Raw genomic sequence first — 22,857 nt, forward strand, 5'->3', positions numbered from 1 at the left:
TGTTAGTTCCTCTGTGAAATAGCTTAATTTATACTACCACTTACATGTTGTGACAAACTAAACAATCTCTGGGTCACAACTGTACAGTATGATAGAGGAATTCTATTCCACTAACAGAAAAATGCTGAAAGATCTTTTTTTGTGAATCTTCAATAGTTAGAATTCCATCAGTGCAGAAGCTAACATACGCACATACACAAAAAGGCAAGATCTTTTATATAGAAACTTGAATTCATACAGAGAACAAATACTTGGACAGGGTTTGCAGTGACAGCCAAAGGAATATGACATTTTGTTCTACTTCTGAGACAATCACAAAATTATTTAGGAATAAACTTATCAAGTGCATAGATCCCTACTTCTTTTAGGTCACTTCAAATGTTTAGACTTCAAAAGCTGTAGATGTATTTTGGATTCAACATTGTGGGATTTTCTTGTTATTTGATGAACTATTTTTCGCAAACATTAATGTGCACCCTTCTCAAAAGGCTTGGTTTGTAAGACTGGGTGGCATCTTGTTTTCATTATGCTGGAGGAATTTATTCAATTACATTAGACCTTATTCTGAAGAACCACTACAGCTGAAAACCTGGTGCTGAAGTGTGTGAAAACAGAGATGTACAGTAATGCATGTCTAAAATATTTAAATTCCAATTCTTACAATTCAAAGCTGTGAACTGGACTGAAAACTGTCATTCAGATCAGTCAAAACCACAGCCTGTGATTTTGATCTTAGCATGCTTAGTATTGTGCCAGTAAGCAATAGCTCATATTTTTCCCTAAACTGCTATCGAACAGTAGCTTTGAAGGCAGAGTCTATTTTTTTTAAAGTGTGCCAAAACAATAAATCAACATCTTACAAAGTAACCTTCAAGCTTTTCTGGTGGATACAAGGATACTACAAGGCAGTCTTGCTACCTGAGAAATCCTCTCAAGATACATTATCTCTTCAGTGCTGCAATAGCTATATTCATTGTTTCCCAAGTGCAAGATATTTATCAGAACAAAAGAACATGCAATTAGGACAGAAACTGATTGACAAGACCAAAGGCTATCACAGAAGAGAAGCGACACAAAGAAACACGTGTTGGTGTGAATAAGACACTAGCAAGACACTGTTCTGCTGTCCAGTGAAGTGCCAGCTTCTAATCAATCTTGAATCTGTCAAAGTGTCATCTTGGACAGTTCCCAGAAAGAAAACAATGTCTAACTGACACTTATAGAAATTTTATGAATTAATCCAGATTTTGCCTGGGTTTGCCACTATGTAGCTATTTGTTAGTCACCTGTTTCTCACCTATTTCAATGCCATATCATTAAAACCATTGCTTTCTTCTAATACGTCCCATTAAAAAAATAATGTGGGTAGTTTTTATCCAAATTATACTGGAAAGACATTTTTCTTTTTTCAGCTGAACTCAATCTTTCTTGTACATTATCAAGTCTCTGTATTCATAACCAATGCCTAATGTTTCAATTTTTTAAAAAAATTCAAATTCAGTATTATAAAAGTCTTTGATTGTATATGCATGCAACAAGAAAACAAAATAAATATGTAACCTTTAGAAGCAGGATGGACCTATAGAGTGTGTTACATCACACTTCCACATCTAGATCTCTCCCTCCATTTCTAAATCAATCTTAGAAAAAAAATCCAACAAGCTTACTTTCATGTCAAAGACTGTGTGAAACTCTCACTATTTGTAAGAGAAGTTTCACAGAAGAAGCTCTACTGTGACTATTGCCTGAACTTGGCCTCATGCATGAAATTGTACTTGAGTATTATAAACTTATCTCATACCTGTGGACACATATTTAGCTAACGGTCACAAGAGCATTCCAGACGCCTTTGGAAGGCCTTGAACAGAATAAATAAGACGACAAAAAAAAGGAAGATGCCAATTAGAACACAGGTGCGCATTCCATGATAAAGGGAACTTGGCACAAAGAACCTCAATTCGGCAGTTTATCTTGACCAATTAGACTGAGACAAGTTTCGCATGTTTTAGTTGATATAACCAATTATGTCCTATGTTTATGAGCGTGTACAGAGTTAGTATAACCAATTATAGCTTATGTTTATATGCGTGTACAGTGTTGACATAACCAATCACATTTTATGCTTGTGCACGTGGACACTATATGCTTGCATGCAGCAACCAATCAAAGCTTTTAAGGAACTTAGGGAATTGTATAAGAATGATCAGCTATGCTCAATAAACTGGTGACTTTGATCATCATATTGGTGTCCTGTCATCCGTCCCTGCATGGAATTTTGCAACACGTACCTCAATGCTTACATGGATTCAATCTGTATCTACTTCTAAACTAAGTGAAGCATAGAAATACATAACTACTGATAATTCCATCATGTTGAATAGTTTTAAGATTTTTGGCTTATTGTTTTAGCTAATGAAAGGATATAACAGTAGGGTATAATAATAACAACTATGTAATATTTAAGAAAAACAATTTTTGAAGGAATCTGTTGTTTTTCAGAAACTCTCAAATGGTTTAAGAACATGAAATGTCCTTGCCCTCCTCCTGCACCAGAATGTTGAGTGCTTATCTAGTGTTTTACCATAAACCTTACCTGCTGTAGCAAAAAAACAGAACAGGATTTACTTTAGGGATCTAATGCTGCTCCTATTTTCTCCTCCTATCCAGCTTGATTTGCAACAAGTAAGGAATAGGAATAACAGAGGAAGTTCTAGTGCTCTACATAGACTTCTTTAGCTTAAAGCACTGGGAAATTTTATATGAAAGCATGTATATTATCTGCTGTAAATTAGATCTAATCTGCTCATATTTAAGTCATCTTTAAAAGGACTCTTGCATTGCAAAAAACAGTTGGGTTTTAGTCCAAACTTAATCTGTACCTGTAGTGTCTGCACTTAGGTGATCTGTGTTTTCCCTGACCTTCAGTAACTGCTACACCATAAAGCAAAAAAGCTGCCTGCCATCTCTTCACATCATAGGCTTATATGGCTTTTCTAACCTTGAATCTCAATATCCAAGTCAGAAAAGGCAAGTGTTTCCAAGGGAAATGATTTTACTGTTTAGGAACACATTTGAGTCTACTGCATAGTAACTCATAGTAACTATGAGTTCAGGAGGACAATTTATTCAGTGAATTTGTTTAGTCATATATCCATGATTGCTAGTCCATGGACAATATGCTAGAAAAGTCTGCACTGATAATCCACATCAATACTTGAAATTCCATTTGAAAAATCCATACAAATAGGTAATCAATTAATGAAATAAAGAAAAAAGAGTAATATGAATTTCTAAGTAGCTTACTGCTTTCATTGTAAACCAATCAAAATTCAAGCTATGAGTTTGTAACCAACCAATTGCTAAGCAAATGAGTAAATTAATTCCAGTGAAGTTTACCCTGCATGTGAATGTGCTGGCATCTTTCAGGGAAGCAGCTTAAAGATGAAATATGGCACAGCACTAAGAGCCTAATGAAGCTTTTCATAAACCTCTGCTCCTCTTCCCACAGGAGCTCTCTTTTCTCCTCTGTTGCATAGCTCTTTCTGGAGAGTTCTTGTGCCTCTACCTAAAATGGCTGCATTTTGTATTTTTGAGATAAGTCATACAGACAAAGGGAATTTCCCTGCACAAGAACTGATACCTGACTTGACTATTTTAGCTTTTCTGTAAGTGAACAGCTTTGCCAGCAGTTTCAAGGGAATGCTTGCACAGAGGTTGAATATATATCTTTTACACACAGCTGTAGGTATTAATTAGATAAAATAGTTTCCAGAAGCTGTCAAGGCTACTTACTCAAATAAATTACGACTTATGTAAGTAAGGTCTAAGTAAAGTGCATTAACCTTTATAGCATGTAAGTAACCCTTTTGGGAATGAAAGATGAAATCACTGCATAACAGTAAAGTGTTAATACAGTTACATGAGAACAGAAACACCTAAGATGGCATAGACCTTAATTAATCTAGGACAAACAGAATTCCCAAAGCCTTTCCTATTCCATTCTCACCTAAAGAATTCATCATGAATAATGTTATTACACAGAATCTCAGGGGAATTCAGAATGATTTGTCATTTATCATGAAAGGTTGTCACCATAACAAACAATACAAACCCATGAATATTAATAATGAAGTCAATTAAAGCTCAATATCAGGTCATAATAGGATGCAAAACAATCACTGGAACACTTCAAATAACACAAGTGAAACAGACCCTTCTGAAAAGATTTAAAGAAAAGAAAGTTATAACATCTGATTACTGGGAAGAGCAAAACCGTATGGTTTGATAGGGATAGATATTGGAAAAAACTAAATAGTAATTTCTGCCATGTGACAAAGATATTTACATTTTATTTTAATACATAACCTATTTTATAATTAGGTTTTGTAGGTTATTTTATGTATACTGCAGGATATCAAACTTGCCTGTATCTTTTGTGCCAGAACTAGACACTATACCTCTTCTCCTGCTGGAAGTTTCTCCGTAATTATCTCATTCCTAGATTGGAATACAAGGTCATGTTCAAAACCAAGGAAAGACCTGAAAAATGTGTATATTTAAAAATTGTGCTGTATTAAAGCAATTATCCAAAATTCAAAACTTCATTTCTACAAGTTACTCAGAGCACCCCAAGCAGAACTTCTAAACAGTTTGTCAGATTAATTCCTTTTAATTCTGCAACAGAATGCCTGTCTTTACAGAGACATAACATGGAAATATAAAGCTCTATATTATATTTTTATTAAGAAATAATTTGGACAAGACTATTAAAATAAAAATTCAGTTTTAACAATTCCATTTATCATCAATAACTCAATGGTTTTTAAAAACCCACAGCAGTAATTTTCAATCAATAGTTCATGTCTGTTGCTGTCCTGAGTGTAGAAATAGACTTCATCAGACCAGCCTCACCTGGGGCCTCCCCAGGGGGATTCATGAGCCCCACAGCTCCATTTAAGTCCAGCCCTCGGCCTCCAGTCCCCACGTGAGGTTATGTTGCAGGAGTGACACTCTCTAGCTCAAGTACAGCTCTGCCTATGTACCCATTGATCTAGACCCTCACTCTTGGACTGATTTCCTGGCTTGCGCTTGACCTTGCTTCATTATGGACCTGCCTGGTGATCATTGTGCTGCGTCTTACCCTGGTTGCCATCACTAGACCTGATCCTGACCTGTAAGAGTTGGCTTACCAGTTTGACCTTGGACCTGTTTCATCACCACAAACTTATCTGGTCATCTGTACTATTGTGTGACCTTTGCTGCTACTCCCAGTCTTGCCTAGGGCTAGCGGGTTGGGGCACTGGCTGGTGAGGCCCCTGCCCTGCTTGCTGTGTTACTATGCCTGACTGCCCATCCCTTGGGGAGCAGCTGGCTGCACTGGCTCATCTTCAGTTACCTAAAGCCTTAATTCTGCATTCCATATTTGTAAAAACTCAGCTGAGTATGAAGATTTTTGCTTTCAGAAGTGCCACAAAGATCAGATTCATAGCTGCGCACTACATAATTTTACAGCAAACTTTTAAATAGATCCTATGGTGAATTTCATGATGTGAATTAAAGCATCTAACTTTAAAAACAAACAAACAAAAATAATCTACCAAAATCTATTTGGGATAATTCTAGGAAAGAAAATGTACATCAACATGTCATATCAGCTCACCATCATTTGTTCTAGACTTGCCAAAGTAAATATGTTTTGTTTCCTACTACTCTTCTTAACAGTTTTATACATAATTCATTGTTTTTTCTGACAGAATCGTCAATTCCCTAAATGTTCGTTTTCTCAATTCTCTCAATGTCCTTTTTCTCAATCTCTTTCAAGTACAATGTTTTCTCTACATAGTGCTAACTGCTAATTTATCTTCTTTTCCTTGTTTTTCACTCAAAATTTTTTAACATATAAAACTGGTAACAGTTGTAAAGTTGACATAGTTATAAACATAAAGTAGAGGTATATAACAAAACCCATAAAAATCTCTAAAACTTCAAATTCACTATATTTATGAGACTTAGTATTCTCCAGCTCTAACTGTAAACTTTTTCTATACTTTTCCTGCTGTGGAGAGCTACTGCAACATTCTTTAAAATTCTTCAGAAGCTTTTTTTTTTTTTAAAGTGCATTTGAGAGAACTACTTTTACTGCAATCAAGAGCAATAGTTCTCGGCCACAGAAGATCTGAAGGAAAAACACATTTGAAAAAAGCAAGAGGGTGGAACTGAACTCAGAAAGGGCAGCAGGGCAGGAAGGATCATCAATGAGCATGTTAGTTTGAGTGACAGATGAGAATTAAGCCTGGGGAACAATGGAATGAACTGTCAGCACTACAGTGCTATTCAAAAGGGCTTAAGTTTACATAAGACTGTAAGCCACTATTACAACAATTATCTCTTATTGAAAAGATCTGCCTTGCTGTAATAAAATAAATTAATAACATCATTTATTTGCAGTTTTAAATGACTGACCTATAAAACTGAACCAAACATCACCTAAAGCAGAATACCTTCCTACCCACGCTGCCTTCTATAAATCAAGCAGAAAACAGCTGCACAAGCAGCCAAAGAGCTTAGAGGAATGCTCTTTAATATGTGAAAATAGTTCATATTCAGGGAAGTCACTCAGTTGGTGGGTATTTGATGTAAACAGCCATTCTACCTTGCCTTTGGAATACCGAAGTATTACATGAGTTAAACTGTTATCTAGAGAAAAAATAAACCAGCTCTTTTAGAACAGCAAATAAATGAAAAAATAGTTGCAGCGGCCACTTATCAAGATTCACATTCTCTTCTTTTGAACTATTCTGGACATCAGCTGTTTCTTCTTATGTTTTTCTATTCTGAGGGTACTTTCATATAGATGGTGCTTTCAGAAAACGCACCAGTGAGTGTCTAATGCTACAAATACCAGCTTAGAGAAAGAATGCAAGTTTAAAGTAGATGAGTTTCAGCTGAGATGTACAATAGCTTTTGCTAATATTAGGTCTTAACATGGCCATTTAGTTATAAAATTCTGCTAATTGTCCTTTGTATACTTTTTCTATAGCTAAGGAAACGTTAGGTTGTTTTACCTACCGTCCCATTAAAAGAAATATATAAATAATGTTTATTCAATATTTTTTATTTGCATTTAAAACAAAGACTAGAAACCAGTAATTCGTGCTCTAGGAAATAACCACATATTGTAAAAGCATTACTCGTATTAAGAACACACAGATTCCAGATGAGATTCTATCATGCTAGGTACTATAGAAAGGAGAAGATAATGTTGGTTTCCAACTCAAAGATCTGTATATTGTGCTATTTATGTAAACTATAAGATACCATCAGAAAATAATTTTCTCTATGTACTGTGAAGGTTTACATATATCAGCTACAATTTCTGCATCCAGGCTCAGTATCTTGAAAACAGATTTGATATAGCTCAATTAGTTATAATTGTTTTACCAAGACCATTTTTCCTTGTCAATAAAGGGTTTGAGGAGGAATAGGAGACTAAGTATTTAATATTTTTTTTAATCTGGTAGTTCTGTCTTGAAGGAATTACAGGGAAATTTCAAACAATACTGGACACCTATGTTTAGCCAAACTGAATTCTACCCAACTCCTTGCCTAAAAAGTATTCCTTGGAGGTACACCTCCCCTCCACAGCCCTCCCCCAATACCCCCCTTACCCCCCCCCCCCCAAAAAAAAAAGAAAAAAAAAAAAGAAGAACCCCCAAAACACCACAGAGCCCAATAAGGACAATATATCTGAAAGTGCAGTACTGTGTTGGCTGGAGCAACTTAACCACTTCAAAAGAATATGCAATTGGATGAAACATCATACTGTGAGATGTCCCTCACAGCTTTCCAGAACAAATGAAGCTGCTGCCCTGGGAAGTAGTAGTTCTCTTCTTCAAATGTGTGGAAAAGCATAGTCATACAACTGGAGCTCTCTAAAACAATGGCACAGGGACTGCAATCATGTAACATGTGGCACCATTTTAGAGAACAGCCTCAGAATAATAATTAAATGCAAAACCCCACTAATTACAATGTCAACAGCTTTTTATATTTTAAAAGTAACATGCCAGTTCTGAAAGGCTGGGAACCGGTGGACAGTCATAGCCATAAGGCTTACATGTGACCTACATTTTTTGTCAGCCTGCCTTCTACTTTTCATCCTTCTTTCTTTTTGGCAGCAAACACGAAAGGGAACAATAACACATCATGGAAGAACAGCTATGCTTAGCTATTCTGTAATACAACTTTGAGGAACAATCTGTCATTGAATGATCACAACAGAAGACTAACATATATGAACAAATACTATCTGCTTGAACACCTATGGCTACATAGTGGAAATACGGTTTTAGTTTCAGGAATTCCTGACCTGTAGCCAAGAGGTGGAGGTAGAAATTTTCATGGTTAAAAATAATTTTATGCCTGCCTATCAATTTTTCTGTTATGTGGCATGAATAATTAAACAGATTACTGGACAAATGGCTGTAAAGTCATCACTTCAAATGAATTGAGACCTTAGCAAATCTTTTCTTCTCTGTATTTAAAAACAGGGAAGATCAATTACATTTTGAAGAGGCCATTTAACTGCCAGGATGCTTCAAGCACTAGGAAACTTCTAAGGCTATCACTAAGCTTTCTTTTCAGTTTTCATCTGTTTGAAAAAAATTTGTATGTTGCTGTCACATCACATTAATTTACTTTAATTAATATAATTTTAATGACTATTACATTAAAATCAACATTGCTAGCGGTTGCAGATCATAAAGTCCAATTTTAGTAATGTATCTCCTTTTAAGACTCAGCAGTTACCATCACCCAAAACATTAGACTGGAGGAAACACTGTCAAAGCCAAACATTTTAGAACCAAATACTCAAAACCAACTTTGTCCATAAAATCTATACAGGTCTAGCATGGTTTTGCAGGCAGCTTATCCCTCCTTCATTTCCTGTGTGAATACAAGGATTTATGATGACATCTACTCATATGGCCTATGTAGGTAGAAATAAATAAACACGAAGATTGGATTTTTTTTAATGTAATCAAGTCTTTTTTTCTCCTTGTCCAACGACTGATTTATAGCTCTGCAGAGAAGACAAGTATCACAGGATGTATCTATATTCTTTTTAAAAGAAAGATCCTTAGGACATATCTGTATTCTTTTTAAAAGAAAGATCCTTATCTGTGTTACTGTACTTCCTTGGGATTTGGTTTTTGGGGGGGTTGTTTGTTTGTTTTTTAAAAGAATTATTTTGTTTAATTTTGCTTGTTTTGGAAATGCCCCTAATCAATTGTATGCTATTCAGTTTAGTTTCTGATTGACAGGCCCTTGCATAGTACTTTCTTTGTTTAGGTGATTGACTGTGGACCGCAACATTAATATTTTCTAATTATTGTTGTTAATATTGTCAATGTATTTGATTGCTGTTTTTAAAATACAGCAAACATTTTTAATACAAGATTTTGAGGGTAACATTTTCAAAAGCTGATGACTAAGTTCCTTTGAAAATGGAACATAAGAGCTTACCATTTTGATGCGTCATTTTTTTTTAGTGTACTTTTTCAGCATAATCCTTCTTTTGTTTCAAACAGCAGTTGTTCAAAACAGTAATTTTACAAAACTTTTTTTTTTATTATGGTTATTCTGAGATCTAGATTAATGGATTGGTTTCAATCACGCAGAGTATTTTCCATTTTAATTTTGCAGTTAAATTAAATGTCTCCAGAAGAAACACTATAAACTTATTGAGAATACAAGCATCAATTGTACTATTTTAGTTTCAAGTTGCAAGTATATGAATTGCATAGATTAATTAATTTTTATGCTTATGTAGCTTGACTGTAAATAGAACATATAGTTTTCCTTTAAAGCTTTTTATCAACTTTAACATTTCATGTAATATTGCATGTACTTTATTCACTTATCTGCAGTTCTAATTCAAATAATTGTAGCTTAAGGCAATTATGTCATACCATATTGCTAATATGATAGATGTATATGTGACTTCCTGAGTATGATGACACATAAGAAGCACACATGAAAAGTATGACTTTACTGAAGAGTATAACTCAAGTACTTATATGCATATTTTTCCTAAAGAAGCAGCATATAATTATATGAAGTATTCATTCATTGTGTCCTTCTTCATAATTTATATATTTTTAAATTATAAGACACTTCATTTTCAGTCATTCTGGTGCAAAATCTGTACATTTCTGGCTGTTCTGGATATATAGCAACATACTTGTACCTGAATGGTACCATGAAATCCTTAGTCTTTCAAGTAGTAGCATTCAGCACTGGCTACTAATAATGCTAATGCATACAGAATGAACCAATTGATTTATTGTATGGTTACTATACACAGCTGGAATGAACTATACACCAAAATACTTGACTGCTGATTTTTAAAAAATTACAGTCATTCGTTCATTAATTACATTCATTGGAGCAAAACTCAGATTTATTTTTTTTAAACGGTATTTTCACCTTCTCTTTCTCTCTTCTTTTTTTTTTTAAAGACTCTGGGAGAAAATATATTGCTCTAATTAGAAGTCACTTAATCATTTTACCACATCCTTCATATTCTGATTTAGTTAATTTATGATTTATGGAAAAAGTTAATCAATTACACTTAATTAGTGATCAGTCTACATCTAGAGTCAACTGCCATAAACACCATTTATGTATATAACCAAAGAATTGACAAATAAATATCAGTATAAAGAACAGATTAATGAAGAAATTTGATACACATTAATACTTAAATATTTAAAGGATAGTTAAATTTTGTGTTTAATACAGCCATTCAAAACAAATAGTCTAATCTACTTCCCTAACTTCTCAGATTTTTCGTATGTATTTTTATAGTACAAATGCAGTTATCCTGAATAAATACACATCTCTATCTTTAATTAAGCTTTAAAATGATCATCACTTGTCTGCTTATAATCTTTGAAAACATCTATTACTAGATGAAAAAACTTTCCCCTTAAAAATATTATCCAGTAATTCAGTGATGATCCTAAATTTAGTAATAAAAAAGTTCATTTAAATTCAATAAAATTATCTGGGACAAAGAAGCAAAGGAAAGAATTCCATAGCCAGGTTAAGTTAATTTCTTTTTGTTTAGCTTAACCTGCTCATAGGCTTAGATCTCTGTTGAAAAAGGCATGTCAGCCCAGATGATATGCTAATGAGTGGACATGTGCTTAGAAAAATATAGAGAAATAGCTCTTGAATACTGCCATTACTGACAGCTCTCACCCTAAGGAAGCACTTGTAGTTCTCTGTAAATACCCTGCAAGAACTTGCTAGTAAATGTAAACAGATCAAGGATCACAACAGCCAAAAAAATGCTGTAGTACCTTGTATATATACAGTCTACTGAGTAACTGCAGCCATGAGCCTGATGACCTTTTGCAGATTCATTTATTTCCTAGTAATTTTGTGCTGAAGCTACATGCACTAGGAGTCTGCTTTTTTACTGTACATGAAAAGGTCATTTAAGTGCATACACAACATGTTATCCCCTCAGAGAATACATAACTTAATAATGTAATAGTTTTTATCATCTCTTGTGTTTCAGCTATTTTTCTGGCATCACTGCTGTTAGACATGGCTTAAACATGAGCCAAATGCCTGACACTCCACCTATTCTTGCTGCATTTCCCAAAAGTCTGTTCTATCCCTCATCAGGACAACACACCTTTTTGAGTGTCAGCTGCTCACAGACTGCATCTCTCCTGAGTTACTATAGAGGACACCATGAATGAAAAGTAATACAGTATGAGGCAGATGATATGAAAGCCAAAATTAACAGTAAAGAGAGAGAGGGGTTTTTTTTTCCCCCAGTTTGCCTTTGCAAGCAGAAGGGAAAAGAAGTGATTATACCAACACACAGAAAGCTCACTCTGCTCAGATACCACTGCTGAGAGATGTTCTTAGAGTCTGGACTCCCTTCTGAGCATTCAACTCCACTCGACAGAAGGTAATGGCAGGAAAGTAATATAATTGTTGCCACTTCATTCCTTGCCCCTTCCACCCATTATACATCATCATTTTCCACACCCAGGGAAGCAGAAAGACAGCAATTATTTTTGCCTTATCTTTTTTTTTCCACAGCATTGTTGCTTGTTCAAAGCAAATAGATAAAAAATTAATTCCCTTCTGGAAAACTTCCAGAAAGTGTGGTAGCCTGCCTAGGCAAATACATTAGTTTCAAAAATGGAATCAAATGCCTTTCCTGCTCTCCAGATGCAATCAATTAGTTACAATACCCAAATCATGTCAGGACTTGCTTCCCGTCCTTTCTTAATCTTTCAGAAAGCCACTATCCAATAGCTGAACTCTATGTAGACATGCCCAAGGGTGAGAACAGGACAGATGCACAAAGCCTTACGGGTCAACCCTGTCAATAGGTCCAATTTAATTTAATAGAAGAAGTACATATTAAGTTGTGAAACACACTACCTTTAACCATCTATTGTTAGAGCTAATCACAAAAACCCGTATCACCTAAGACCTGTTGGACAGAAGCTTTTATGCTCCCCCCCCCCTCAAAGGGGACATGTATTTCATTATACGTTACCTTTTTTTCAGACATTCTTTTGATGTTTTTACCCTAAACGATAGCTGATGTTCCTCCAGTTCAGCTTTCTTGGCACACTCTTGGACCAGATTAAGCTGATCATCTCACCAAAGCCTTAGGTTTGGGTATTAAGACTGGTGATTAAGAACAGCAGCTACACTGAACTGCTCCCTGGAGTCTCTCTCAGTCTCCCCTCCCATACAGAGGAAACAGAGCTAACTGTAACCCCACTAGGCAAAATGTTCATCTCCATGAGCATTTATGAATCTATTGTTTTTCATGGCAGTCTATCAGAGGTGAGAAATATTGAATGACCAGAGAGTGCTCTAACAGAATATGATAGGCTATCATCTTTCACTCACAGTATCTCTAGTTCCACACTGTTTACTCTCTACCTCAAAAAAGCAATAGCTAAACATTTCATTGCTCCAGTGCTTTAGAAAAACAACAAACAATTAATGTGGTTAGCTTCTAAATATGGGTGATAACTCAGTTATTGCACTTAGATAAGAGGCAAGCACTCACCTTACAAGCACTCTTCTGTCTCCTCCAAATCTGCAGTTCCACAATACAAAGCTGTTAGCAAAATATCCCAACCTTTTCTTCCTATCACCTGCCCCTTGTATCTGTACCTATTCACTGGCATACTAGAACAACCATTTGCACTGCCAAATCTGTAAAATGAGTCAGGTAAAAGATTTGCCTTTAAAATAACTAACCTTACAAAAATTTTCTTTTTTTTTTTTTTTTTTAAATAGGATGAGGACAAAGATTTGTACCACTGTACTCAAGAGGACAGTGAGCTGAGATCGAGGTCAAGTAATAGAAATTAAGCCAATTCTGCTGTTGAATACACTGCATTGTAAAATCATGGCCTAAGAACATACTTGGAAAAGAGAGGATACAGTGAAGCCTGTCTCCACGGAAGCAACTATCCACTGGTGTAGGATCCATTAAGAAATGAAAACCACTTGGAACTTGCAGCATACCAAGGAGTCCAAGGAACTGAACGTAACAGTTAAATCCCATTATCCCATCACTTTCCTCCTTATACACCCATTCACATATCTGAACCATGAAGGCATTTTAGTGTCTCAACACAAACAAGACACACAGAAAATCTTTGTGATACTTAAACAGCAATGCATACTGCAAAGGTATCTAAGACTTCAGGATTTGTAAAAAGTAGCTGGAAATTAACAGATACTATCTAAACAATAACATAACTACAAGTCTGCATCAAACAGCATTTCATTACACAAATCCCCAAGATCAATCATAGTCCGAAGAAACAGGTTAGAAGAAATTTCTGTGTTTCTGCTCTTTTTTTGCTACTTTTAAATCAAGTGGGATTCTTAATTTCTGAAAATATGTAGGAATATAAATCCATCACTGTTCCATTTGTGCTTTTCATTTTTATGCTGCTCTGGGTATTATAATTTAGTGTCATTAGTACTCCTAATATGAACTGCTGTCACATACAGTACAGTGTTTACAGAACATATAGCTATGCAACAAACATCTTCACATCTCACTGCTCCTATCAAGAATTTCCCTTTGCTGGGTTGGCATGTAGTTTTCAGTTTGTGGCAGGGTCCTTGAATTCTTTATTTTTTGGTTGTAAGTTGTTCTTCACATTTTGTATAGCCTTTATTTTAACTTTGGGTGAACTGGGTTTTGTTGCATCCCTGGCACATGATATAGGCAGGGAAGAAGGAGCCTTCTTGCTCCACCTTGTGACACATGGTTGAAGGCTGACTATTAGGGAAAAGCAGGGCTCCCAATGAGCTGTTGAGGTGACCCTCTTATGTGTCTCAGCTGTGTACATTTTCTAGAGATGATCATTTAAAATGTAAAACAATCTAGACTCCCACAGTCACAGTTGCAGATAGTGAACACTGCAATTCTTTGCATTTTTAATACCACTGAAGTGTTCTCAATGCTTAGTCACATAGAACTTACTGTATTTTCAGAAAGACACTAATGAGGAATCTTATAGACCATTCATCTGCCAATTTTGCTGACCCACTGAGTACTCTAAGAAATGTTATTTAATCTCCCTATTGGTCTCAGTTCTAATTCCTTTAATGTCTTGGGGACATTAAAATTAAAGTTACAAGCACACAGCACACTGCTTGTGAACCACAACCTGGAAAGTAATTGTTAAAGATAATGCAAATAGCAGTAAATCAGACTTTCTAATGCCTCCTGTTGCAAGATGGAGTTCTGTTGTTTGGAACTCTGTCAAAAACTTCACCTGTTCCATGCTTCACTATCTGTCTCGTTATTTAGACTGTTGATCCACTAACACTTTAAACTGGAATAAGCTAGAACTGCCCCTGCTCATTTATGCTCTTCCTTTATGTTGACACAAAATATTTGAGCATCTGCTAAATTAAATGGACCACAAAGCTGACCTGACCTGGCAAAACGTTTCAGTTTTTAATCCAGATCAGTTCCCAGTCTGCTTCATTGAATGGTGATAAAAACTCTTACAATGACCCAGAGAGGCAGACAATACAGGGAAAGCAGTGATCAGCTGACAGTGGGAGAAGCACTGCTTCTTTCAGTGTCCTCCATTTATCCCTGAACCTATTCAATTAACTAAACAGAAAAATAATCAAGTCAAAGAGTGGGGCTTTTTGTTTCTCAATTAAACACAGGGTTCAACACAGCCTGTTTCAACAAAGGACAGTTCCAGAAGAGATGGGAAAGAGGAGATGAGAGCAGCCCCACAGTTACAAGACGGGGCTGGAGATGAAAGAGTAGGAAGGGTTAGAGACAAGGATGGATGGAAAGAGTAACTTTCAGTTCTGGTGACGCTTTCCTTTTATTTGCAAGAAACTTACTTTACCATGTATCTGCCATTAAAGAACATAGAAAAGCTAATAAATACCTGCATTGTCTTTAAAATACTGTCCTTTAAAACATCACCTTAAATGAAGACCAATCAAGGAACAACACATTTGCACTTCTGAAGCCGCCTTTATATACATAACCACCTACTCCAAGAGATTCTAGAATGTTATTTCTCCCTTTTGCATCATTAATAGATTATATTCTTGTTTTGTAGGAATTTGCCAAAGATATTTCTGGTTGCCTTTAATATCTACATTTTTTGTAGGCTAAAATCCTCTTTTCTGACCAGCGATGATTCATTGAGAAGGCACACATTTGCAAACTGGTTTGGCAGGATGCAATAGTCTTCATGTTTTTTCTTTCAATAGAACATGAAGATTTATCATACTCTGTCCCACCATAATAATGGAAACATATGTCTTATGGTTTCACATGTTTATAAAACTTACAGTCACATTCTTAAAATAATTGTATATGTATCACAGTGTCATTCAGAAATGAAAAAAAAAAAGGTTAAAAAATCAATGTTATGATACATGTCTCATATGGCAAATTAAAATACCTTAGTTTGCTTTCTTGTATGCTGAGACCACTTTTGATGGATGACAGAGTATCATATGTATCTTGATGTGAATGTCTTGTACCTTGGAGGAGTGTCCCTCTGTGACAACCTCTGCTATCTAAATCTTTGTGAGTATCTGGAGAGAAAGAAAAAGCTACTAGAAATCTTTCAGTCCATTTTACAGAAGGAACTTCTAAAAGAGAAGTACACATTAACGAAATTAATTCATTAAATTCATAGTAATAGGGATTTAATTGTCAATTACAAAACATTATTATAATTAAATCACTTTTTCCAAGAACAGCAGAAGCAGAGTTCCAAGATGACCTTCTGATTGTTGATCTGAAAACTTCAAGAGGCCTAAACCAGTTACCTTTTTGTTACACAAACTTGGAAACAGTTTATTTTACAATTGAAAAATGAGCCATTGCTGGATTAGGAAGAAAACTGATCTCTTAATGTTCCAGTCCAACTTCAGTTCTTAACTGGCCATGTATTTCTTATGTGTCCATGCACAGCATTCCAAGATGTAGGGCTTTTTTGTTTGTTTGGTTGGTTGGTTGGGTTTTGTTGTGTGGGGGAGTTGTGTTTTAAGCAGGGAATCAGGCTTTACTTTAACGCCATGTGCTATTGCCCTAGAATGGACCTTTTTTCAAGTTCATACCTCTTTGGCGAAACCTAGCAAGTCTCATCTGCAATTGGAGGTAAAAACTGACCTGCAGAACATTTTACTCTATAGATTGTCCTATTAGCTTTAGTGAGAGGAAAGGGTTCATGATCTGGCCCTGAGCATGAGGAAATTTTCTTCCATATTGATTGGAAGAATTTGTGTGCCCATCTCTTTTCCTCTGTTTTTGATGTTTTGGTTACATATTAGGAACTATGTTTTGATTTATTTCCTCTCACACCATTTACTCATAGCTGGTTAGCTGCCAAAGAAGTGAAATTTATGTCATATCTTTTGCTCAAAATAAAGGCAACACTGCTGTGAAACAAAGAGAAGATAAAGACAATGCTTTGGAAAACAATAGGATCTTGTTGTTTTCCTACTGCATAAGTTAACGAAAACTTTTAGGTTGTAAGTATATGTGAATTATTATACTAAGGTGCTCTGTGCTTCGAATTTTATACTTTGATGCATGAGCTTTTCCAATCACTCTGCTATGATTTTTCAGGACCTTGTTTTAGGCTGATCAAAACTGTATCAGAACAATTAATTTTCTCATTTGCTAATCCCTTGGTGTATCAGTGAATTAGTATGGTGACTAATGCAGAAACAGGGATTAATCTCATTATTGTTACTTTGTTCTTATTACCTCATATTCTCATATGCTAATTAATATATATGGCAGAAAGTGATAATGAGTTGAATTTCAACCAAGCCTAAGAGGTGAATACCTGCACAGCATTTTGCAAAATTACTCATAAGGTTAAAGCCCTGTTGACTTTCAGTAGGCTACTTGGCAAAATGAGATCTTAGTTCCCAAGTCACAGGAATGACTTTCAAAATTACAGCTATTACCAAATACATTCCACTTAAGTAAAATTATCTTCAATTTCTTTAGCTTATACTCTCTATGTAAGCTATAACTGAATGTTGAATGTTAAGGAGCATGATGTGTGTCTCTAATGCTGGATTTAAGAAAAAATAAGTGATGTCCTTTAAATTTTCTTCTGTCTTCTCTTACAAGAATGACCTAATTTGAATTTGAAGAAAAATTTATGTATTTCATAACAAAGCCTGATTATCCTTTAAAAACCTTGACATTAAAAATGTTTGCAATTTAGCTGTAATATTTATCTGGAGTATGTATTTTATTACTGTGAATTTGCTTGCAGAATTTTAAATATGATGAGAATCTCATTTTACTTAGCAGTCTTTTAATGGAACTCATTCTAGATGGCAATGGTGAAATGACAACTTTGTTGCTACCACAACTAACATTAGATGATACTTCTAGAAAAAAGCACTCATGAATGAACTAATTATGTTTAAACACTTCCCTGTTACTACATGCAGTGCTTCAAGTCCAAATGAAGCCATATTGTTAAAGCAGCATTGAAGGCTCTTGTATTACTACCAAGTGTCTGGCATTCTCAAATGGACATCTTTCAGGAAATGTGAAAAATAACTGCAGTATTCCACCTTTCCAATGTAATTTCTCATAACAAAGAGGCTGTACCAATTCCAATAGTCAAGGACAGATTCTCAGCTGGCCACAGCTGAGCTGAGACCATTCAATAGAATAAGCAATCAAAACGTAATGCCTTAGTCAAAATCCAGGTAGAGGGTAAAAATAAACAGATGGCTTTCTCAGTACCCTAGAAATGCTTTTGAATTCTTCCCTCTGCACAGAAAACCATAGTGTGAGAGTGACCTCTACAGGATTCCCACAGTGCTCCATAAATACAGTCCCAGGGACTGTCTTTAAAACATTCCTTCAAATATATTTATTTGGAAATAGCATACAGGCATCCACCTACAAACTGGCACTCCCTCCAAGTAGCAGCCTGAAGTCAGTAACAACCTGAATTTACAGCTTGCAAACACACAGTTAGAGTTTCTATAACATACTTGCACCAGGTTTCTAGGTATGAAAACTATGTAAGGACACACTTAAAACATTCTGTTGATTCAAAGAGGTTTCAAGAAGAATTTATGGCACATAGAATAAATACAATTTATACCTGTTTTTCTCCTTTTATAATGGGTATTACACTGTTACTACACAAACTGTTGTCCTTTTCTGTCATCTTCTTTATAAACTGCTCCTTCTTTGTACTACTGATCTCTTTTTATACTTAAGGACTCAGTCCATTTGACATATGTACACTTTCCATCATGCTTAAAGGAAATAAAATTATCTCATAAGTGAGAATAATCTAGACAGAGACACATGTGAATAGCAAGAAAAAAGTTCTTCCATATGAATTTTTATTCAGACAACTTGCTTGAAAATTGCTTGTGGCTGCTGGGGAAAATATACCAAACAAACAAAACAAACAAACCCCAGAATGTGACTAGGGCTTAGGTTATCTTTCACAATGTCTGATTGGCTAAGAAATACTACATAAAGAGTAATTTTTGTTTAAAAATTAAAAAAAAAAAAGTATGTAGGCCCTGTTGTGACTCATAAGAATCCACAACAGTCCACAGTTACTCTGTGAAAAGGTATACATTCTACCACGTGTATTAACAGGAGTGTAGTCATGCAGACTACATCCAGAAACATCAGAAATAACTAGTCTGCTTGTCATGGTTTAACCCCAGCCAGCAACTAAGCATCACGCAGCTGTTCGCTCACTCCCCCCCCCCAGTGGGATGGGGGAGAGAATTGGAAAAAAAAAGTAAAATTCATGGGTTGAGATAAGAACAGTTTAGTACAGCAAAAAGAAAGAAACTAATAATGATAACAATAATAAAATTACAATAATAATAGTAATAAAAGGATTGGAATATACAAAACAAGTGATGCACAATGCAATCACTCACCACTTGCCAACTGATGCCCAGTTAGTCCCTGAGCAGCAATCTCCTCAGGCCAACTCCCCCCAGTTTATATACTGGGCATGACATCACATGGTATGGAATACCCCATTGGCCACTTTGGGTCAGCTGTCCTGGCTGTGTCCCCTCATAACTTCTTGTGCCCCTCCAACCTTCTTGCTGGCTGGACATGAGAAGCTGAAAAATCCTTGACTTAGTATAAACACTACTTAGCAACAACTGAAAACATCAGTGTGTTATCAACATTCTTCTCATCCTAACTCCAAAACATAACACTATACCGGCTACTAGAAAGAAAATTAACTCTATCCCAGCCAAACCCAGGACACTGCTCTAATCAGCATTAGCTGTATTGCCAAGTTCAGTTTCAGACAATGCATTTCAAAAAGAACATTAAACAGGTGAAGACCATATTTTTGGTACGACTTTTATTCCTCCCTTTCAAAAGATAAATAATGTTTCTCATTCACATTTCTTCACATTTTTTACTTTTATTTTTGTATAAATTTTAGGATTACTCTCTTTAGCCATAGTTCATGAGACTGTTTAAAGAGTAAAATATTAAGCTAATCTATCTTTGTGAAATTATTTGGCATATTGGACTATGTCATATAGATGGACTGATAATCTTGATAAAGTCAATCTCTTTGTATTATATGTGGAAATAATGTGAGGTGATGCATCATTTGATGTTCAGTTTCCATTTCTACCTTCATATACACTATTTTCATACATATATATGCAGTTTCCCTCTTCATGTGCACTAGATTTTGTGAAGCCATAGATTTTACTAAAACTTACATTGTGCAAACAGCTGGTCAAAGTTGACATGATACAGAGCTATAACACACAGGCTCTACTAGATTGAGCCTTAAGGAAGTACTTTGTTCTTTAGCTCTACAATCCACACGTGGATGAACATTAACCAATGAAATGGTTCAGCCAGCTCCTCATGGGAAGTGGCACTCTGATTCTATTACTTACCACTATCAATTATACAAATGCTCCAGTGATGAATAAGCACTTAAGATTCTATATTAAAAAAAGCTATTTACCCCTGTATTTCAGGAACTTAAAGCGGAATAGAACGGTTGGAAAGCTGGAGAGAGACCTCAATCCATAACTCACCAAATGGTAATGCAAAGTAGACATCCAGTAAGATCTCATGTGAAGTTGGTGTTTTTGTGCCTTGAATCTCACTCCCATTTTTTATTACTTCAGAATGCAATGTCCACCAGGAACCTGGACCTTCCTAGGAAAAAACATTCTAAAAGTTACCTAGGTAGGATTTATAGCATTATCCACTTTTTCCTGAATGAAGGTTCCTCTAAGTCAATAGGAGTTTCTTTATGACACCAACAGGCTTAGGATCCATTCTAGATTCTTCCAACTTCTGTTTATGTAAGTAATAGTTAGGACTTCATCAAGTTTTCTCACAGGCATGGAATTCGAAAGAATAAAATATTTGCTTTACAATATAGACAAACACATGTTAAGATGGCCAGATAATTAAGATGCAAAGAAGCATGAATACTGAAAATTACTCTTATGAACTGAGATTTTCCAGTTCCCTTTGAACTGGTGCCAAACAAGCACATTCTCACAAGACTGAAGGAATTACCACATGCTAATAACCAAGCCAAAAAAGAGCTTCTGAAGTACTGCTCCCTTATAGGTTATTTCTGAGTTATAAAGCTCAGAGCAGAGCTGCAGGGTTGAGATGAACAGGACAAATAACTAGGAAAGTTCCACAGTGGCTTAATTATAAATGAAGGCTTAGAGGGTTTGAAGAAATTAAGAAACAATCTCTACTCTTGCATCTTTCTTTGTTTAAAGTTTCAGTATTTACTGTTAAGCCACAACTTCTGTCTCAGCAAGTTGTAACTCAACACCAGTGAGGGTAGTGGAGAAAAACAACTTGCCTTGGGGCCTGAAATGGCACTTGGCAGCTGTGATACAGAGCAACTTCTAATTTAAGCAGGAATTACTTTCTTCCCCTGCTTCCATTCTCTGAGTAGAATCATTGAAATGTCAGTTCAAAGTACATATGAATACTTACTAGTTACTATAAAGAAATGGCTATAGACAAAGCAAGTTTTCCAATTCTCTCTCCTTTACCTCATCATCAATTGCCTTTTTTATTTTTTAGATAATTTAAAGAAGGTAAACCTAATTTTATTTGCAAAGAGTAAATTCATCTTCTCTAATTCAGAGTTACTTTTTTAAAAATAGACTCCATGGACTATGTGTAAGATAGCATATTTATGAATGGGAGAATTGTGGAATATTAGAATAAGGTACCTCTTACGTTTTCCAGTTTCAGATGATTTTGCAGCACTTGCAGACTGCTTCAGTATTTCCACACTCCCAGAAACATTTTTTCTCTACTTTCTAGCCTACTGAGGGCAAGCATGCTCATTCTGGTAGCTAACTATGACTATGCTGGATACATGGTAACTCTTCGGATTGACTCATTTTCTCCACTCATCCTTCTCTATGCACTCACTGTTCTATTAATTTCTTCCATAGTACCACAGGGCAAATTTCTGTTTTCCTCTTTGAGACAATGGCCAATTCCCTTGAGAGACAGAACAACGGTATTTTGCCCATTTTAATAGAGATTTATCCAAGGTCACACACTGAAGAGCCAAGCCAGGAACCTCAATTTGAAATTCCCTCACTCTAATCACATAAACCAAACTGTCCTTGCCTCCCTAATAATTCTTGAGTGCAGATGAACTCTAACCCACTTACTGAATTATACCTGACTCAGTACATGAGCCATTTCTCCAGGGTACATGGCTAATGGGTATCCATTGTCACTTTGACAGTCACATGTGCATTATGCCTCAATATTACAGACTGAAACAAATGAGATAGAAATATACATGGATCATAAATGTCATTACAGTATTTGGGGAGGCTAAGAATGAGAAATTCATTGGAATTTACGCAGTGTTTTATATTTCCACAGAAAGTCAACTTACATCTGTTGCATATTCCACAGTTGCGAGGGGAATCCATAAAACTCCTAAAATGCTATCCCAGAGCAAGCCTTTCTTCCACAGCTCTACAATGAAGCCCTTTTCATCAGCACAGATTTCACTAAAAACAATGAATACACAAACCATTAAACTGAAAACACAGTCTCAACTGCTCAGTAATCTATCATAATAACTTGAGTTAGTGACATATAGCAGATACAGAGGTATTTTGTTTTCAGTATACTCATAAAATGCAATATAACAGGCATGATACAAAGGTTAGACTGGACAAGACAAGTCTCAAGTCTTATTGTTCGGGATTGCTTTTACAAACTGATGAGGACGGTTCTGCTGC

At 35.6% G+C, this 22,857-nt stretch overlaps 1 protein-coding gene across 1 annotated transcript in view; it reads right to left on the reverse strand.

Annotated features, from left to right (window-relative positions):
* Positions 1-2,009: 2,009 nt before the first annotated feature.
* LOC138688030 (protein unc-13 homolog A-like) overlaps positions 2,010-22,857 on the reverse strand; it is a 29,816-nt gene continuing 8,968 nt past the window's right edge. The window contains exons 4-7 of the mRNA XM_069798212.1: positions 22,506-22,623; positions 20,647-20,770; positions 16,011-16,146; positions 2,010-4,539 (exon numbers count right to left, since the gene is read on the reverse strand). Of these exons, the coding sequence (XP_069654313.1) occupies positions 4,452-4,539; positions 16,011-16,146; positions 20,647-20,770; positions 22,506-22,623 (466 nt within the window). The 3' untranslated portion in view covers positions 2,010-4,451. The remainder of the gene's footprint in view (positions 4,540-16,010; positions 16,147-20,646; positions 20,771-22,505; positions 22,624-22,857) is intronic.

Source organism: Haliaeetus albicilla, chromosome 12 (genome assembly GCF_947461875.1).
Source record: "Haliaeetus albicilla chromosome 12, bHalAlb1.1, whole genome shotgun sequence".
NCBI classification, from domain to species: domain Eukaryota; kingdom Metazoa; phylum Chordata; class Aves; order Accipitriformes; family Accipitridae; genus Haliaeetus; species Haliaeetus albicilla.